Below are 21,923 nucleotides of genomic sequence, written 5' to 3'. Positions count from 1 at the left end.
GCGGCCACGTCGGTGGCACTGTGTTATCCTCAAAGCGGGCGAAGAAGGTGTTTAGCTTGTCCGGAAGCAAGACGTCGGTGTCTACGACGTGATTGTCTGTAGACTGTGCAATATAAGTCTCGTGTCTGAGTCGTTAAATTGCCCCTCCACTTTGTCTCTGTAATGACGTTTTGTCTGTAGACTCTGCCACATACGTCTGGTGTCTGAGCTGTTGAATTGTGACTCCACTTTGTCTCTGTAATGACGTTTAGCCTGTTTGATTGCCTTACGGAGGGAATAACTACACTTTCTATTCAACCACATTCCCAGTCACCTTGCAGTGGTTAAATACGGTGGTTCGCGCTTTCAGTTTTGCACAAATGCTGCCATCTATCCACAGTTTCTGGTTAGGGAAGGTTTTAATAGTCACAGTGGGTACAACATCTCCTATACACTTCCTGACAAACTCAGTCACCGTATCAGTGTATTCGTCAATGTTATTCTTGGAGGCTACCTGGAACATACAGTGCCTTGCGAAAGTATTCGGCCACCTTGAACTTTGCGACCTTCTGCCACATTTCAGGCTTCAAACATAAAGATATAAAACTGTATTTTTGTGAAGAATCAACAACAAGTGGGACACAATCATGAAGTGGAACGACATTTATTGGATATTTCAAACTTTTTTAACAAATCAAAAACTGAAAAATTGGGCGTGCAAAATTATTCAGCCCCTTTACTTTCAGTGCAGCAAACTCTCTCCAGAAGTTCAGTGAGGATCTCTGAATGATCCAATGTTGACCTAAATGACTCATGATGATAAATACAATCCACCTGTGTGTAATCAAGTCTCCGTATAAATGCACCTGCACTGTGATAGTCTCAGAGGTCCGTTAAAAGCGCAGAGAGCATCATGAAGAACAAGGAACACACCAGGCATGTCCGAGATACTGTTGTGAAGAAGTTTAAAGCCGGATTTGGATACAAAAAGATTTCCCAAGCTTTAAACATCCCAAGGAGCACTGTGCAAGCGATAATATTGAAATGGAAGGAGTATCAGACCACTGCAAATCTACCAAGATCTGGCCGTCCCTCTAAACTTTCAGCTCATACAAGGAGAAGACTGATCAGAGATGCAGCCAAGAGGCCCATGATCACTCTGGATGAACTGCAGAGATCTACAGCTGAGGTGGGAGACTCTGTCCATAGGACAACAATCAGTCGTATATTGCACAAATCTGGCCTTTATGGAAGAGTTGCAAGAAGAAAGCCATTTCTTAAAGATATCCATAAAAAGTGTTGTTTAAAGTTTGCCACAAGCCACCTGGGAGACACACCAAACATGTGGAAGAAGGTGCTCTGGTCAGATGAATCCAAAATGTAACTTTTTGGCAACAATGCAAAATGTTATGTTTGGCGTAAAAGTAACACATGTCATCACCTTGAATACACCATCCCCACTGTCAAACATGGTGGTGGCAGCATCATGGTTTGGGCCTGCTTTTCTTCAGAAGGGACAGGGAAGATGGTTAAAATTGAAGGGAAGATGGATGGAGCCAAATACAGGACCATTCTGGAAGAAAACCTGATGGAGTCTGCAAAAGACCTGAGACTGGGACGGAAATTTGTCTTCCAACAAGACAATGATCCAAAACATAAAGCAAAATCTACAATGGAATGGTTCAAAAATAAACATATCCAGGTGTTAGAATGGCCAAGTCAAAGTCCAGACCTGAATCCAATCGAGAATCTTTGGAAAGAACTGAAAACTGCTGTTCACAAATGCTCTCCATCCAACCTCACTGAGCTTGAGCTGTTTTGCAAGGAGGAATGGGAAAACATGTCAGTCTCTCGATGTGCAAAACTGATAGAGACATACCCCAAGCGACTTACAGCTGTAATCGCAGCAAAAGGTGGCGCTACAAAGTATTAACTTAAGGGGGCTGAATAATTTTGCACGCCCAATTTTTCAGTTTTTGTTAAAAAAGTTTGAAATATCCAATAAATGTCGTTCCACTTCATGATTGTGTCCAACTTGTTGTTGATTCTTCACAAAAAAATACAGTTTTATATCTTTATGTTTGAAGCCTGAAATGTGGCAAAAGGTCGCAAAGTTCAAGGGGGCCGAATACTTTCGCAAGGCACTGTATCCCAGTCTGCGTGATCAAAACAATCTTGAAGCGTGGATTCCGATTGGTCAGACCAGCTTTGAATAGACCTTAGCACGGGTACTTCCTGTTTGAGTTTCTGACTATGGGAAGGGAGGAGCAAAATCAAGTCGTGATCAGATTTGCCGAAGGGAGGGCGGACGAGGGTCTTGTAGGCTTCCCGGAAATTGGAGTAGCAGTGGTTGAGTGTTTTAACAGCGCGAGTACTACAGTCAATGTGTTGATAGAACTTAGGTAGCGTTTTTCTCAAATTTGCTTTGTTAAAATCCCCAGCTACAACAATTGTCGCTTCTGGATATGTGGTTTCCAGTTTGCATAAAGTCCAGTGAAGTTTTTTGAGGGCCGTCGTGGTATCGGCTTGAGGGGGAATATACACTGCTGTGACTTTCACCAAAGATAATTTTCTTGGGAGGTAATACGGTCGGCATTTGATTGTGAGGTATTCTAAGTCTGGTGAACAAAAGGACTTGAGTTTCTGTATGTTGTCACAAACACACCATGAGTAGTTAATCGTGAAGCGTACAATCCCACCCTTCTTCTTCCCGGAGAGATATTTATTCCTGTCTGAGCGATGAACTGAGAACCCAGCTGGCTGTACGGACTCAGAAGGTATATCCCGAGAGAGCCGTGTTTCTGTGAAACAGAGTATGTTACAATCCCTGATGACTCTCTGGAAGGAAATCCTTGCCCTGAGCTCGTCAACTTTATTATCCAGAGTACCTCTCCTACGTCTGCAGTGATTTGGGTCAGCCTCTGAAATCAGTTCAATTGCTGAGGATCCGAATTGGGAAAGTCGTATTCCCTGGTTTTAATGCTGGTAATGCTGGTAAGTTACCACCCCTCTGATATCCAGCTGCCTAGAGGGCCCTAGTAGAGCCTGCTGCCTAGAGGGCCTAGTGGAGCCAGCTAACGAGAGGGCCCTATAGGAGCCTGCTGCTGAGAGGGCCCTAGAAGAGACAGCTGCCTAGAGGGCCCTAGTGGAGCCTGCTGCTGAGAGGGCCCTAGTGGAGCCAGCTGCTGAGAGGGCCCTAGAGGAGACAGCTGCCTAGAGGGCCCTAGTGGAGCCTGCTGCTGAGAGGGCCCTAGTGGAGCCAGCTGCTGAGAGGGCCCTAGAGGAGCCTGCTGCTGAGAGGGCCCTAGAGGAGCCAGCTGCTGAGAGGGCCCTAGAGGAGCCAGCTGCTGAGAGGCCCCTAGAGGAGACAGCTGCCTAGAGGGCCCTAGTGGAGACGGCAACTTCTGTAAGGTGTAAGTACTGTAGCTGAATTAGTCTGTAAGCTATTTTCTCTTCATTTATAGACTATTTTATATTTTATTTAGTTAGGTGTCTAGACTGACAGCCTGTACAGGTTCAGACCGATACACTCGCTTCTGTGTTGGTTTTTGTACTTAGTTAATCATTTATCATTTCAAACGGCTTTCTCCTTTGAAACTTTTGTGTGTTTAATGTTAACTGTTAATTTGTGATTGTTTTTATCACTTACTTTGCGAATGTTTAAAAAAAAAATCTTGCCAATTTAAGACTATTTGAATTGAATTGAACTGACAGAGAGACAGAGACAGCAGCAGAGCCAGAGAGCTTTACCTCATGCTGTTGGACAATTTGAAGTTTAGGTGTACGTCCAGAGGGTCTTTCTCTGTGGAGGAGGATCGTGACAGGGACAGGCTGGTGACCTCACTCCCCAGACGACACCTCCTATCCAGCTCCAAACTGCTGTTATCCCACGTCTCCTCCCCCTCATACAGGGTCATGTACGTTATACTGGAACATATAGGTAATAATACAGGTTATTAACAGTTGTCCCATGTCTCCTCCCCCTCATACAGCAACATGTACGTTATACTGGAAACATAATACGAATTACTTAAATAATCAATACTGTAAATAGCATAGGCAACAACAGAAATCACTGGGAATGCACTCAGTAAGAGTGTATGGTGATGTGTATAGTGATGTGTAATAGTGTATGGTGATGTGTATAGTGATGTGTATGGTGATGTGTATAGTGATCAGAATAGTGATGTGTAATAGTGTATGGTGATGTGTAATAGTGATGTGTATGGTGATGTGTATAGTGATGTGTGATAATGTATGGTGATGTGTATAGTGATGTGTATGGTGATGTGTATAGTGATCAGTATAGTGATGTGTATAGTGTATGGTGATGTGTAATAGTGTAATAGTGTATAGTGATGTGTATAGTGATGTGTAAAGTGATGTGTAATAGTGTATGGTGATGTGTATAGTGATCTGTATAGTGATGTGTATAGTGATGCGTATAGTGATGTGTAATAGTGTAAGGTGATATGTATAGTGATGTGTATAGTGATGTGTATAGTGATGCGTATAGTGATGTGTAATAGTGTAAGGTGATGTGTATGGTGATGTGTATAGTGATGTGTATAGTGATGTGTATGGTGATGTGTATAGTGATGTGTATGGTGATGTGTATAGTGATGCGTATAGTGATGTGTAATAGTGTATAGTGATGTGTATAGTGATGTGTATGGTGATGTGTATAGTGATGTGTATAGTGATGTGTATAGTGATGTGTATGGTGATGTGTATAGTGATGTGTATGGTGATGTGTATAGTGATGTGTATAGTGATGTGTAATAGTGTATAGTGATGTGTATAGTGATGTGTATAGTGATGTGTATAGTGATGTGTATAGTGAGGTGTAATAGTTTATGGTGATGTGTAATAGTGTATGGTGATGTGTATAGTGATGTGTAATAGTTTATGGTGATGTGTATAGTGATGTGTAAAGTGATGTGTAATAGTGTATAGTGATGTGTAATAGTGTATGGTGATGTGTATAGTGATGTGTATAGTGATCTGTATAGTGATGTGTATAGTGATGTGTATAGTGATCTGTATAGTGATGTGTATAGTGATGCGTATAGTGATGTGTAATAGTGTATGGTGATGTGTATAGTGATCTGTATAGTGATGTGTATAGTGATGTGTATAGCAATGTGTATAGTGATCTGTATAGTGATGTGTATAGTGATGTGTATAGCAATGTGTATAGTGATGTGTATGGTGATGTGTATAGTGATGTGTATGTAATGTGTATGGTGATGTGTATAGTGATGTGTATAGTGATGTGTATAGTGGTGTGTATAGTGATGTGTATGGTGATGTGTATAGTGATGTGTATAGTTATGTGTATAGTGATGTGTATAGTGTAATAATACAGGTTATTAACAGTTGTCCCATGTCTCCTCCCCCTCATACAGCAACATGTACGTTATACTGGAAACATAATACGAATTACTTAAATAATCAATACTGTAAATAGCATAGGCAACAACAGAAATCACTGGGAATGCACTCAGTAAGAGTGTATGGTGATGTGTATAGTGATGTGTAATAGTGTATGGTGATGTGTATAGTGATGTGTATGGTGATGTGTATAGTGATCAGAATAGTGATGTGTAATAGTGTATGGTGATGTGTAATAGTGATGTGTATGGTGATGTGTATAGTGATGTGTGATAATGTATGGTGATGTGTATAGTGATGTGTATGGTGATGTGTATAGTGATCAGTATAGTGATGTGTATAGTGTATGGTGATGTGTAATAGTGTAATAGTGTATAGTGATGTGTATAGTGATGTGTAAAGTGATGTGTAATAGTGTATGGTGATGTGTATAGTGATCTGTATAGTGATGTGTATAGTGATGCGTATAGTGATGTGTAATAGTGTAAGGTGATATGTATAGTGATGTGTATAGTGATGTGTATAGTGATGCGTATAGTGATGTGTAATAGTGTAAGGTGATGTGTATGGTGATGTGTATAGTGATGTGTATAGTGATGTGTATGGTGATGTGTATAGTGATGTGTATGGTGATGTGTATAGTGATGCGTATAGTGATGTGTAATAGTGTATAGTGATGTGTATAGTGATGTGTATGGTGATGTGTATAGTGATGTGTATAGTGATGTGTATAGTGATGTGTATGGTGATGTGTATAGTGATGTGTATGGTGATGTGTATAGTGATGTGTATAGTGATGTGTAATAGTGTATAGTGATGTGTATAGTGATGTGTATAGTGATGTGTATAGTGATGTGTATAGTGAGGTGTAATAGTTTATGGTGATGTGTAATAGTGTATGGTGATGTGTATAGTGATGTGTAATAGTTTATGGTGATGTGTATAGTGATGTGTAAAGTGATGTGTAATAGTGTATAGTGATGTGTAATAGTGTATGGTGATGTGTATAGTGATGTGTATAGTGATCTGTATAGTGATGTGTATAGTGATGTGTATAGTGATCTGTATAGTGATGTGTATAGTGATGCGTATAGTGATGTGTAATAGTGTATGGTGATGTGTATAGTGATCTGTATAGTGATGTGTATAGTGATGTGTATAGCAATGTGTATAGTGATCTGTATAGTGATGTGTATAGTGATGTGTATAGCAATGTGTATAGTGATGTGTATGGTGATGTGTATAGTGATGTGTATGTAATGTGTATGGTGATGTGTATAGTGATGTGTATAGTGATGTGTATAGTGGTGTGTATAGTGATGTGTATGGTGATGTGTATAGTGATGTGTATAGTTATGTGTATAGTGATGTGTATAGTGATGTGTATGGTGATGTGTATAGTGATGTGTATGGTGATGTGTATAGTGATGTGTATGGTGATGTGTATAGTGATGTGTATAGTGATGTGTATAGTGATGTGTATAGTGATGTGTAATAGTGTATGGTGATGTGTATAGTGATGTGTATAGTGATGTGTATAGTGATGTGTATAGTGATGTGTATGGTGATGTGTATAGTGATGTGTATGGTGATGTGTATAGTGATGTGTATAGTGATGTGTATAGCGATGTGTATAGCGATGTGTATAGTGATGTGTATGGTGATGTGTATAGTGATGTGTATGGTGATGTGTATAGTGATGTGTAATAGTGCATGGTGATGTGTATAGTGATGTGTATGGTGATGTGTATGGTGATGTGTATAGTGATGTGTATGGTGATGTGTATAGTGATGTGTATAGTGATGTGTATAGTGATGTGTATAGTGATGTGTATAGTGATGTGTATAGTGATGTGTATGGTGATGTGTATAGTGATGTGTATAGTGATGTGTAATAGTGTATGGTGATGTGTATAGTGATGTGTATAGGGATGTGTATAGTGATGTGTATAGTGATGTGTATGGTGATGTGTATAGTGATGTGTATAGTGATGTGTATAGCGATGTGTATAGCGATGTGTATAGTGATGTGTATGGTGATGTGTATAGTGATGTGTATGGTGATGAGTATAGTGATGTGTAATAGTGTATGGTGATGTGTATAGTGATGTGTATGGTGATGTGTATGGTGATGTGTATAGTGATGTGTATGGTGATGTGTATAGTGATGTGTATAGTGATGTGTATAGTAATGTGTATAGTGATGTGTATAGTGATGTGTATGGCGATGTGTATAGTGATGTGTATGGTGATGTGTATAGTGATGTGTATAGTGATGTGTAATAGTGTATGGTGATGTGTATAGTGATGTGTATAGTGATGTGTATGGTGATGTGTATAGTGATGTGTATAGTGATGTGTATAGTGATGTGTATAGTGATGTGTATAGTGATGTGTATAGTGATGTGTATGGTGATGTGTATAGTGATGTGTATGGTGATGTGTAATAGTGTGTGGTGATGTGTATAGCATTTTGTTTTACCCATGGTATATGGTCTGAAATACCACAGCTGTCAGCCAATAAACATTCATTTCACCCAGTTTATAATGATGTGTATAATGATGTATATAGTGATGTGTGTTGTGTATATTGATGTGTATAATGATGTGTATAGTTTAGATTGATGTGTATATAGTGATGTGTATAGTTTAGATTGATGTGTATAATGATGTATATACTGATGTGTATAGTTTAGATTGATGTGTATAATGATGTATATAATGATGTGTATAGTTTAGATTGATGTGTATAATGATGTATATAGTGATGTGTATCGTTTAGGTTGATGTGTATAATGATGTATATAGTGATGTGTATAGTTTAGATTGATGTGTATATTGACGTGTATAATGATGTGTATTGATGCATCTACAGGGCTCATCTGAAAAGGTTAATTTTATTTATTTGACATTTTGATGTCTAATTTTTAGATTTGACGGCTGTTGCAGCTGAGAACGAAACGTGTATGGACACAATGAGAGGGACTTAATACCATGGAGACAACCATTGTTATTTATCATGTTCCTGGGAGCTTTTTCACTCCTTCAGCATGTTCAGTGCCTTTGGAAAGTATTCAAACCCCTTGAGCTTTTCCACATTTTGTTACATTACTGCCTTGTTCTAAAATGGATTAAATATTTTTTCCCCTCATCAATCTACACACAGTACTTAGTACTTTGTTGAAGCACCTTTGGCAGCGATTACCGCCTAGAGAATTCTTGGGTATGACGCTACAAGCTTGGCACACTTGCATTTGGGGACTTTCCCCCATTCTTCTCTGCAGATCCTCTCAAGCTCTGTCAGGTTGGATGGGAAGCGTCGCTGCACAGCTATTTAAATCTGGGCTGGGCCACTCAAGGACATTCAGAGACTTGTCCCGAACCCACTCCTGTGTTTTCTTGGCTGTGTGTTTAGGGTTGTTGTCCTGTTTGAAGATGAACCTTTACCCCCAGTCTGAGGTCCTGAGCTCTCTGGAGCAGGTTTGCTCTCTGTACTTTGCTCCATTCATCTTTCCCTTGACCCTGACTCGTCTCCAAGTCCCTGCCTCTGAAAAACATCCTCACAGCAGGATGCTAACACCACCATGCTTCACCGTAGGGATGGTGGCAGGTTTCCTCCAGACGTGATGCTTGGCATTCAGGCCAAATAGTTAAGTTTCATCAGACCAGAGAATCTTGTTTCTCATGGTCAGAGTACTTTAGGTGCCTTTTGGCAAACTCCAAGAGGGTGGTCATGTGCTTTTTACTGAGGAGTGGCTTCCATCTGGCCACTCTACCATAAAGGCCTGATTGGTGGAGTGCTGCAGAGATGGTTGTCCTACTGTAAGGTTCTCCCATCTCCACAGAGGAACTCTGGAGCTGTCAGAGTGACCATCAGGTTCTTGGTCACCTCCCTGACCAAGACCCCTCTCCCCAGATTGCTCAGTTTGGCCGGGCGGCCAGCTCTAGGAAGAGTCTTGGTGGTTCCAAACTTCTTCCATTTAAGAATTATGGAGGCCTGGGTTCGAGCCAAGGCTCTGTCGCAGCCGGCCACGACCAGGAGGCTCATGGGGCGGCGCACAATTGGCCCAGCGTCGTCCGGGTTAGGGAGGGTTTGACCGGCAGGAATATCCTTGTCTCATCGCGCACTAGCGACAGGTGGCAGGTCGGGCGCAGTGCACGCTGATACGGTAGCCAGGTGTACGGTGTTACCTCCGACACATTGGTGCGGCTGGCTTCCGGGTTGGATGGGCAGTGCGGCTGGGCTGGGTTGGGTTGTGTTTCGGAGAACGCACGGCTCTCAACCTTCACCTCTCCCGAGTCTGTATGGGAGTTTCAGTGATGAGACAAGACTGTAACTACCAATTGGATACCACAAAATTGGGGAGAAAAAAGGGCTGACATTTTTTTTTTATAATAATAATTTAAAAGAATGATGGATGCCACTGTGTTCTTGAGGACCTTCAATGCTGCAGAAATGTTTTGGGACCCTTCCCCAGATCTGTACCTCGACACAATCCTGTCTCGGAGCTCTACAGACAATTCTTTCGACCTCATGGCCTGGTTCTTGCTCTGACATGCACTGTCAACTGTGGAACCTTATATAGACAGGTGTGTGCCTTTCCAAATCATGTCCAATCAGTTGATTTTACCACAGATGGACTCTAATCAAGTTGTAGAAACATCTGAAGGATGATTAATTTCGAGTCTCATACCAAAGGGTCTGAACACTTATCTAAATAAGGTAGTTCTGGTTTTAATATTAATACATTTGCAAAAATGTCAAAAAAAAACTGTTTTTGCCTTGTCATTAAGGGGTAGTGTGTATAGATTGATGAGGAAAATGATTTATTTAGTCAATTTTAGAATAAGGATACATGTGGAAAAAGTCAAGGGGTCTGAATATTTTCCAAATGCACCGCACATGTACGGAGTAAGCTCCATTCATCTGCACTGTATCTAGCCACCATGATATCAGCAGTCCTCTGCAATCACAAAGAGGAACATTTAGCACTTATATCAACTAGGAGTTGAATATCACATAGGAGTTGAATATCACCTAGGAGTTGAATATCACCTAGGAGTTGAATATCACCTAGGAGTTGAATATCACCTAGGAGTTGAATATCACTTAGGAGTTGAATATCACCTAGGAGTTGAATATCACCTAGGAGTTGAATATCACCTAGGAGTTGAATATCACCTAGGAGTTGAATAGAAGCTGGGTCTTTTAGGAGAACAAGATTAGGTATTTATCTCCATTTGTAAAATGTATGCATGTGCACATCAATTGTATACAATTCAACATACGTAGCTTGCTACAAACCTGCTGTGCTATCAAAGGCTCTTTCTGAGAAACAACAAAACCTAACTTACCTGTCATCTTGGGAGAACCTGATGAGGGGAGATCTCTCTGTGTGGTTGGACCCCGTCTGGTTGGTGTTTCCCTTCAGAAAGTTGACCATACTGAAGCTCTGTCTGGAGAACCAATACAAAACATAGAGTCAACTGAAGGGAACAAACAAATTCTAAGTTTAAACCGTCAGTTTGATGCTCAGACTTTAATCAGAAAAGTGTCTGTCTGTCACATGGGAGGTCCGGGAATTGGCCCCATATAGCACAAGTCATAAGCAGTGGCAAAATGTATAGACTTGCAGGAAATTAGCATGGTGAGCTATAAAAAACAACATTCTCATAAAAACAGCATGGTGAGCTATAAAAAACAACATTCTCATAAAAACAGCAAGGTGAGCTATAAAAAACAACATTCTCATAAAAACAGGATGGTGAGCTATAGAAAACAACATTCTCTGTCATCCTCATAAAAACAGCATGGTGAGCTATAGAAAACAACATTCTCTGTCATCCTCATAAAAACAGCATGGTGAGCTATAAAAAACAACATTCTCTGTCATCCTCATAAAAACAGCATGGTGAGCTATAAAAAACAACATTCTCTGTCATCCTCATAAAAACAGCATGGTGAGCTATAAAAAACAACATTCTCATAAAAACAGCAAGGTGAGCTATAAAAAACAACATTCTCATAAAAACAGGATGGTGAGCTATAGAAAACAACATTCTCTGTCATCCTCATAAAAACAGCATGGTGAGCTATAGAAAACAACATTCTCTGTCATCCTCATAAAAACAGCATGGTGAGCTATAAAAAACAACATTCTCTGTCATCCTCATAAAAACAGCATGGTGAGCTATAAAAAACAACATTCTCTGTCATCCTCATAAAAACAGCATGGTGAGCTATAAAAAACAACATTCTCTGTCATCCTCATAAAAACAGCATGGTGAGCTATAGAAAACAACATTCTCTGTCATCCTCATAAAAACAGGATGGTGAGCTATAGAAAACAACATTCTCTGTCATCCTCATAAAAACAGCATGGTGAGCTATAGAAAACAACATTCTCATAAAAACAGCAAGGTGAGCTATAAAAAACAACATTCTCATAAAAACAGCATGGTGAGCTATAGAAAAAAACATTCTCATAAAAACAGCATGGTGAGCTATAGAAAACAACATTCTCTGTCATCCTCATAAAAACAGCATGGTGAGCTATAGAAAACAACATTCTCATAAAAACAGCAAGGTGAGCTATAAAAAACAACATTCTCATAAAAACAGCATGGTGAGCTATAGAAAACAACATTCTCATAAAAACAGCATGGTGAGCTATAAAAAACAACATTCTCTGTCATCCTCATAAAAACAGCATGGTGAGCTATAAAAAACAACATTCTCTGTCATCCTCATAAAAACAGCATGGTGAGCTATAAAAAACAACATTCTCTGTCATCCTCATAAAAACAGCATGGTGAGCTATAAAAAACAACATTCTCTGTCATCCTCATAAAAACAGCATGGTGAGCTATAGAAAACAACATTCTCTGTCATCCTCATAAAAACAGCATGGTGAGCTATAAAAAACAACATTCTCTGTCATCCTCATAAAAACAGCATGGTGAGCTATAAAAAACAACATTCTCTGTCATCCTCATAAAAACAGCATGGTGAGCTATAAAAAACAACATTCTCTGTCATCCTCATAAAAACAGCATGGTGAGCTATAAAAAACAACATTCTCTGTCATCCTCATAAAAACAGCATGGTGAGCTATAAAAAACAACATTCTCTGTCATCCTCATAAAAACAGCATGGTGAGCTATAGAAAACAACATTCTCTGTCATCCTCATAAAAACATTATGGTGAGCTATAAAAAACAACATTCTCTGTCATCCTCATAAAAACAGCATGGTGAGCTATAGAAAACAACATTCTCTGTCATCCTCATAAAAACAGCATGGTGAGCTATAGAAAACAGCATTCTCTGTCATCCTCATAAAAACAGCATGGTGAGCTATAAAAAACAACATTCTCTGTCTTCCTCATAAAAACAGCATGGTGAGCTATAGAAAACAACATTCTCTGTCATCCTCATAAAAACAGCATGGTGAGCTATAGAAAACAACATTCTCTGTCATCCTCATAAAAACAGCATGGTGAGCTATAGAAAACAACATTCTCTGTCATCCTCATAAAAACAGCATGGTGAGCTATAAAAAACAACATTCTCTGTCATCCTCATAAAAACAGCATGGTGAGCTATAGAAAACAACATTCTCTGTCATCCTCATAAAAACAGCATGGTGAGCTATAAAAAACAACATTCTCTGTCATCCTCATAAAAACAGCATGGTGAGCTATAGAAAACAACATTCTCTGTCATCCTCATAAAAACAGCATGGTGAGCTATAAAAAACAACATTCTCTGTCATCCTCATAAAAACAGCATGGTGAGCTATAGAAAACAACATTCTCTGTCATCCTCATAAAAACAGCATGGTGAGCTATAGAAAACAACATTCTCTGTCATCCTCATAAAAACAGCATGGTGAGCTATAGAAAACAGCATTCTCTGTCATCCTCATAAAAACAGCATGGTGAGCTATAGAAAACAACATCCTCATAAAAACAGCATGGTGAGCTATAGAAAACAACATTCTCTGTCATCCTCATAAAAACAGCATGGTGAGCTATAGAAAACAACATTCTCTGTCATCCTCATAAAAACAGCATGGTGAGCTATAGAAAACAACATTCTCTGTCATCCTCATAAAAACAGCATGGTGAGCTATAAAAAACAACATTCTCTGTCATCCTCATAAAAACAGCATGGTGAGCTATAGAAAACAACATTCTCTGTCATCCTCATAAAAACAGCATGGTGAGCTATAAAAAACAACATTCTCTGTCATCCTCATAAAAACAGCATGGTGAGCTATAGAAAACAACATTCTCTGTCATCCTCATAAAAAAAGCATGGTGAGCTATAAAAAACAAGATCCTCTGTCATCCTCATAAAAACAGCATGGTGAGCTATAGAAAACAACATCCTCATAAAAACAGCATGGTGAGCTATAGAAAACAACATTCTCTGTCATCCTCATAAAAACAGGATGGTGAGCTATAGAAAACAACATTCTCTGTCATCCTCATAAAAACAGCATGGTGAGCTATAGAAAACAACATTCTCTGCCCCGAGGAGAAGCAGCATGGTGAGCTATAGAAAACAACATTCTCTGCCCCGAGGAGAAGCAGCATGGTGAGCTATAGGAAACAACATTCTCTGCCCCGAGGAGAAGCAGCATGGTGAGCTATAGAAAACAACATTCTCTGCCCCGAGGAGAAGCAGCATGGTGAGCTATAGAAAACAACATTCTCTGCCCCGAGGAAAAACAGCATGGTGAGCTATAGAAAACAACATTCTCTGCCCCGAGGAGAAGCAGCATGGTGAGCTATAGAAAACAACATTCTCTGCCCCGAGGAGAAGCAGCATGGTGAGCTATAGAAAACTACATTCTCTGCCCCGAGGAGAAGCAGCATGGTAAGCTATAGAAAACAACATCCTCTGCCCCGAGGAGAAGCAGCATGTTGAGCTATAGAAAACAACATTCTCTGCCCCGAGGAGAAGCAGCATGGTGAGCTATAGAAAACAACATTCTCTGCCCCGAGGAGAAGCAGCATGGTGAGCTATAGAAAACAACATTCTCTGCCCCGAGGAAAAACAGCATGGTGAGCTATAGAAAACAACATTCTCTGCCCGAGGAAAAACAGCATGGTGAGCTATAGAAAACAACATTCTCTGCCCCGAGGAAAAGCAGCATGGTGAGCTATAGAAAACAACATTCTCTGCCCCGAGGAGAAGCAGCATGGTGAGCTATAGAAAACAACATTCTCTGCCCCGAGGAGAAGCAGCATGGTGAGCTATAGAAAACAACATTCTCTGCCCCGAGGAAAAACAGCATGGTGAGCTATAGAAAACAACATTCTCTGCCCGAGGAAAAACAGCATGGTGAGCTATAGAAAACAACATTCTCTGCCCCGAGGAAAAGCAGCATGGTGAGCTATAGAAAACAACATTCTCTGCCCCGAGGAGAAGCAGCATGGTGAGCTATAGAAAACAACATTCTCTGCCCCAAGGAGAAGCAGCATGGTGAGCTATAGAAAACAACATTCCCTGCCCCGAGGAGAAGCAGCATGGTGAGCTATAGAAAACAACATTCTCTGCCCCGAGGAGAAGCAGCATGGTGAGCTATAGAAAACAACATTCTCTGCCCCGAGGAGAAGCAGCATGGTGAGCTATAGAAAACAACATTCTCTGCCCCGAGGAGAAGCAGCATGGTGAGCTATAGAAAACAACATTCTCTGCCCCGAGGAGAAGCAGCATGGTGAGCTATAGAAAACAACATTCTCTGCCCCGAGGAGAAGCAGCATGGTGAGCTATAGAAAACAACATTCTCTGCCCCGAGGAGAAGCAGCATGGTGAGCTATAGAAAACAACATTCTCTGCCCCGAGGAGAAGCAGCATGGTGAGCTATAGAAAACAACATTCTCTGCCCCGAGGAGAAGCAGCATGGTGAGCTATAGAAAACAACATTCTCTGCCCCGAGGAGAAGCAGCATGGTGAGATAGCTGAAGCTGTAGAAACGCGGGAAAATATCTTTAAAATGAAACATATATATATTAGCACGTCCCTCGCCCTCCTCAGCGCAGCCTCTTAGATGGCCGGGAGCTGGGTCCCAGTGATGTACTGGGCTGTCTGCATCACCACCTGGTATAGATGTCCTGGATGGCAGGGAGCTGGGACCCAATGATGTACTGGGCTGTCTGCATCACCACCTGGTATAGAGGTCCTGGATGGCAGGGAGCTGGGCCCCAGTGATGTACTGGGCTGTCCTCACCACCCTCTGATATAGAGGTCCTGGATGGCAGGGAGCTGGGCCCCAGTGATGTACTGGGCTGTCCTCACCACCACCTGGTATAGAGGTTCTGGATGTCAGGGAGCTGGGCCCCAGTGATGTACTGGGCTGTCCTCACCACCACCTGGTATAGAGGTCCTGGATGGCAGGGAGCTGGGCCCCAGTGATGTACTGGGCTGTCCTCACCACCACCTGGTATAGAGGTCCTGGATGGCAGGGAGCTGGGCCCCAGTGATGTACTGGGCTGTCTGCATCACCACCTTGTAAAGAGGTTCTGGATGGCAGGGAGCTGGGTCCCAGTGATGTACTGGGCTGTCCGCACCACCCTCTGATATAGAGGTCTTGGATGGCAGGGAGCTGGGTCCCAGTGATGTACTGGGCTGTCTGCACCACCCTCTGATATAGAGGTCCTGGATGGCAGGGAGCTGGGTCCCAGTGATGTACTGGGCTCTCTGCATCACCACCTGGTATAGAGGTCCTGGATGGCAGGGAGCTGGGCCCCAGTGATGTACTGGGCTGTCCTCACCACCACCTGGTATAGAGGTCCTGGATGGCAGGGAGCTGGGCCCCAGTGATGTACTGGGCTGTCCTCACCACCCTCTGATATAGAGGTTCTGGATGGCAGGGAGCTGGGCCCCAGTGATGTACTGGGCTGTCTGCATCACCACCTGGTATAGAGGTTCTGGATGGCAGGGAGCTGGGTCCCAGTGATGTACTGGGCTGTCCGCACCACCCTCTGATATAGAGGTCCTGGATGGCAGGGAGCTGGGTCCCAGTGATGTACTGGGCTGTCCGCACCACCCTCTGATATAGAGGTCCTGGATGGCAGGGAGCTGGGTCCCAGTGATGTACTGGGCTGTCCGCACCACCCTCTGATATAGAGGTCCTGGATGGCAGGGAGCTGGGCCCCAGTGATGTATTGGGCTGTCCTCACCACCCTCTGATATAGAGGTCCTGGATGGCAGGGAGCTGGGCCCCAGTGATGTACTGGGCTGTCTGCATCACCACCTGGTATAGAGGTCCTGGATGGCAGGGAGCTGGGTCCCAGTGATGTACTGGGCTGTCTGCATCACCACCTGGTATAGAGGTCCTGGATGGCAGGGAGCTGGGCCCCAGTGATGTACTGGGCTGTCTGCATCACCACCTTGTAAAGAGGTTCTGGATGGCAGGGAGCTGGGTCCCAGTGATGTACTGGGCTGTCCGCACCACCCTCTGATATAGAGGTCTTGGATGGCAGGGAGCTGGGTCCCAGTTATGTACTGGGCTGTCCGCACCACCCTCTGATATAGAGGTCCTGGATGGCAGGGAGCTGGGTCCCAGTGATGTACTGGGCTCTCTGCATCACCACCTGGTATAGAGGTCCTGGATGGCAGGGAGCTGGGCCCCAGTGATGTACTGGGCTGTCCTCACCACCACCTGGTATAGAGGTCCTGGATGGCAGGGAGCTGGGCCCCAGTGATGTACTGGGCTGTCCTCACCACCCTCTGATATAGAGGTTCTGGATGGCAGGGAGCTGGGCCCCAGTGATGTACTGGGCTGTCTGCATCACCACCTGGTATAGAGGTTCTGGATGGCAGGGAGCTGGGTCCCAGTGATGTACTGGGCTGTCCGCACCACCCTCTGATATAGAGGTCCTGGATGGCAGGGAGCTGGGTCCCAGTGATGTACTGGGCTGTCCGCACCACCCTCTGATATAGAGGTCCTGGATGGCAGGGAGCTGGGTCCCAGTGATGTACTGGGCTGTCCGCACCACCCTCTGATATAGAGGTCCTGGATGGCAGGGAGCTGGGCCCCAGTGATGTACTGGGCTGTCCTCACCACCACCTGATATAGAGGTCCTGGATGGCAGGGAGCTGGGCCCCAGTGATGTACTGGGCTGTCCTCACCACCACCTGATATAGAGGTCCTGGATGGCAGGGAGCTGGGCCCCAGTGATGTACTGGGCTGTCTGCATCACCACCTGGTATAGAGGTTCTGGATGTCAGGGAGCTGGGCCCCAGTGATGTACTGGGCTGTCCTCACCACCCTCTGATATAGAGGTTCTGGATGGCAGGGAGCTGGGCCCCAGTGATGTACTGGGCTGTTTTCATACCAAGCAGTGATGCAACCAGTCAAGATGCTCTCAATGGTTTAGCTGTAGGTAATTCTGATAACCATTTCTCAACGGAGCGATTCACTTGTACTTTCTGTTTGAGCTTCTGCTTGTAAACAGGACGCAGGAGAACGGAGTAATGATTCGATTTTCCGAATGGCAGACTAAGGCAGGGCCTTGTACGCTTGCTTTGTGGGTAGAGTAACAGTGGTCCAGGACTTTATCTTCCCTAGTGGCGAAGGAGACGTGTTGATGGAAGTTGGGCATCACGTCTTAACAACGCGGTATTCAAATCGCCAGCGACAAGGCAGCCTCCAGATGTAAGGGTTCCTTTTTGTTTATAGCGTTTTACAGTTGGTTAAGTGCCAGCTTGTTATATTACTTGTCCTCAGGTGAAATGTATACAACAGTCATGTTAACAGCTCTACGAGAGGTAGAAGGGTCGGCACTTTCCCATCAGTTATTCCAAGATGGGTGAACAATGGGTCGAGAGGTGCCCGGTTTTTCTATCGCCTTCATCTCAGCATGAATCTCGCCTTAATCCTCTTGGATATTCCAATAATTGGGTTGGAATTAAAGAAAAAGCAGATGAGTCGAAGTTGAAGTCGGAATTGGGGTAAATAACTGACAAACTGATGTTCAAAAGATATTGTCGGTTTATCTTCTTATGGGCAGGTGGAACGGTAGCGTCCCACCTCGACAACATCTGGTGAAATTGCAGAGCGCGAAATTCAAAATACAGAAATACTCATAAGACTTTCAATAAACATTCATAAAACATACAAGTGTTTAAACATCGGTTTAAAGATTTACTTCTTGTTAATCCAGCCGCTGCGTCAGATTTCAAAAAGGCTTTACGGCGAAAGCATACCATGCGATTATCTGAGGACAGCGCCCCGCTTGCAAAAGCATACAAACATTTTCCAGTCAAGTCGAGGAGTCACGAAAGTCAGAAATAGCGATAAAATGAATCACTTACCTTTGATGATCTTCATATGGTTGCACTCACAAGACTCCGTGTTACACAATAAATGTTACTTTTGTTCGATAAAGTCCCTCTTTATATCCTAAAAACTTGCGCGTTTTGTTCAGTAATCCACTGGCTCAAAGGCAGTCACAACAGGCAGACGAATAGATCCAAATAGTACCGGTAAAGTTCGTTGAAACATGTCAAACAATGTTTTTTATTAATTCTCAGGTTGTCTATTGTCTTTATAATCGATAATATTTCAACTGGACAATAGCGTATTCAATACAAATGAAAAAGAACGAAGGGCGAGCTCCCGGTCGTGCGTGCAAAAAGCTCTGGTTCATTCGACCAACCACTCAGAAAATGTTGTCATTCTTACTCATCTTTCAGAATAAAAGCCTGAAACAATGTCTAAAGACTGTTGACATCTAGTGGAAGCCATAGGAACTGCAATCTAGGTCCCATCCATGTATATGGTGGATAGGCTTTCAATGGAAAAACACTCAATTCAAAAGAAAGCCACTTCCTGGATGGATTTTCCTCAGGTTCTCACCTGCCATCTCAGTTCAGTCATACTCACATACATTATTTTAACAGTTTAGGAAACTGTGGAGTGGTTCCTATCCAAATATACCAATTATATGCAAATCCCAGCTTCTGGGCCTGAGTAACAGGCAGTTTACATTGGGCACCTCATTCATCCAAAATTCAAAATTCTGCCCCCTAGAGAGGTCATAAAAATGATAGCGGATACATTTTGTGAAAATAAAGTAAAAACAAACACCAAAATAATCGCAAAATAGCAAAGTTGGTTCGGAGCAAAAAGGTGACCGTTGCCATCAGAGGGGGGAAAGAGGTCAAGGTGTAGGGTAGTTCTGTGTAAGTGGGACCAGTGGACTGAGTGAATGAGAAGTGGATGTCATCAACCTTGTTTTTAAAGTGGTAGACAAAGTCATCCCCAGAGAGAGAGGAGGGAGGAGGTGGATGACTAAGGAGTGAGGAGAAAGTGGCAGAGTTTCCTAGGGTTAGAGGCAGAAGCTTGAAATTACATTTAAAGTGTTAGAAAGTGGCTTTCGCAGCTGAGACAAGAAGAAAATGTATAGAGAAGGGAGTGAGAGGATCATAGATCCTCCGAAAACTTTTGTTTTTCTCTAATTCTCTCTCAGCTGCCCACAGCCCTGTTCTGTAAGCTTGCAATGGGTCACTCAGCCACATAGCAGGAGGGGAGGGCCAAGCCAGCTGGGAGGAAAGGGGGGGAGTGAGAGTCATAGGATGTGGAAAGGGAGGAGAGTAGGGTTGAAGAGGCAGAATCAAGAGACAGACGGGAGAAGGATTTATCAGAAGGGAGAGATTATAGGATAGAAGAGAGTATTGGGAAAGAGAGAGTGAAGATTGCGATGGCGCATGATTGTCTGGGTAGGGGCTGAGTGGTTAGGGTTGGAGGAAAGGAAGACAGACAAGGGAACAAAGTAGTGATCAGAGACCTGGAGGGGGGTTATAGTGAGATTAGCAGGAGAACAAAGACCTGGAGGGGGTCACAGTGAGATTAGTAGGAGAACAGAGACCTGGAGGGGGTCACAGTGAGATTAGTAGGAGAACAGAGACTTGGAGGGAGGTTACAGTGAGATTAGTAGGAGAACAGAGACCTGGAGGGGGGGGGGGGGGGGGGGGGGGGGTGTAGTGAGATTAGTAGGAGAACAGAGACCTGGAGGAGGTTACAGTGAGATTAGTAGGAGAACAGAGACCTGGAGGGGGGGGGGGGGTGTAGTGAGATTAGTAGGAGAACAGAGACCTGGAGGAGGTTACAGTGAGATTAGTAGGAGAACAGAGACCTGGAGGGGGGGGGGGGGGTGTAGTGAGATTAGTAGGAGAACAGAGACCTGGAGGAGGTTACAGTGAGATTAGTAGGAGAACAGAGACCTGGAGGGGGGGTTACAGTGAGATTAGTAGGAGAACAGAGACCTGGAAGGGGGTTACAGTGAGATTAGTAGGAGAACAGAGACCTGGAGGGGGGTTATAGTGAGATTAGTAGGAGAACAGAGACCGGGGGGGGGGGGTTATAGTGAGATTAGTAGGAGAACAGAGACCTGGAGGGGGTTACAGTGAGATTAGTAGGAGAACAGAGACCTGGAGGGGGTAACATTGAGATTAGTAGGAGAACAGAGACCGGGGGGGGGGGTTATAGTGAGATTAGTAGGAGAACAGAGACCGGGGGGGGGGGGGGTTATAGTGAGATTAGTAGGAGAACAGAGACCTGGAGGGGGGGGTTATAGTGAGATTAGTAGGAGAACAGAGACCGGGGGGGGGGGGGGGGTTATAGTGAGATTAGTAGGAGAACAGAGACCTGGAGGGGGTTACAGTGAGATTAGTAGGAGAACAGAGACCTGGAGGGGGTTACAGTGAGATTAGTAGGAGAACAGAGACCTGGAGGGGGTTATAGTGAGATTAGTAGGAGAACAGAGACCTGGAGGGGGGGTTATAGTGAGATTAGTAGGAGAACAGAGACCTGGAGGGGGGTTATAGTGAGATTAGTAGGAGAACAGAGACCTGGAGGGGGTCACATTGAGATTAGTAGGAGAACAGAGACCGGGGGGGGGTTATAGTGAGATTAGTAGGAGAACAGAGACCTGGAGGGGGGTTACAGTGAGATTAGCAGGAGAACAGAGACCTGGAGGGGGTCACATTGAGATTAGTAGGAGAACAGAGACCGGGGGGGGGGGGGGTTATAGTGAGATTAGTAGGAGAACAGAGACCTGGAGGGGGGTTACAGTGAGATTAGTAGGAGAACAGAGACCTGGAGGGGGGGTTATAGTGAGATTAGTAGGAGAACAGAGACCGGAAGGGGGGTTATAGTGAGATTAGTAGGAGAACAGAGACCTGGAGGGGGTCACAGTGAGATTAGTAGGAGAACAGAGACCCTGAGGGGAGAGGGGTGAGGGGAGAGGGGTGAGGGGAGAGGGGAAGAAACAGTTAATCTAGAACAGGGGTTCTCTCCCCCCAGACCCCACCCCCCCACATCTATTTCTATGAGCCCACCGACTGTTCATCACACCAACTCTTCATCACACCAATTGTTCACACCGCTCTTGTTCACCTCCGTTGCCACGTCTAATGTGTATTCATGTGATATTTGAGTGACTCAAACATTACTACAAAATCTATGGGCTAAAAAACATGTTATCTGACATGGACTGGTTGATCTGGACATTTCTGACAAGTTATAAATATCT

General features: G+C 43.5%; 1 protein-coding gene across 1 annotated transcript in view; it reads right to left on the bottom strand.

Moving 5' to 3' along the window:
* oca2 (oculocutaneous albinism II) overlaps positions 1-21,923 on the bottom strand; it is a 165,584-nt gene that overhangs the window by 129,752 nt on the left and 13,909 nt on the right. Inside the window, exons 3-4 of the mRNA XM_036978983.1 lie at positions 10,729-10,830; positions 3,730-3,906 (exon numbers count right to left, since the gene is read on the bottom strand). Of these exons, the coding sequence (XP_036834878.1) occupies positions 3,730-3,906; positions 10,729-10,830 (279 nt within the window). The remainder of the gene's footprint in view (positions 1-3,729; positions 3,907-10,728; positions 10,831-21,923) is intronic.

This window comes from Oncorhynchus mykiss, chromosome 5, assembly GCF_013265735.2.
Source record: "Oncorhynchus mykiss isolate Arlee chromosome 5, USDA_OmykA_1.1, whole genome shotgun sequence".
Lineage (NCBI taxonomy): Eukaryota > Metazoa > Chordata > Actinopteri > Salmoniformes > Salmonidae > Oncorhynchus > Oncorhynchus mykiss.
This window is presented reverse-complemented; position numbering and strand designations above follow the sequence as displayed.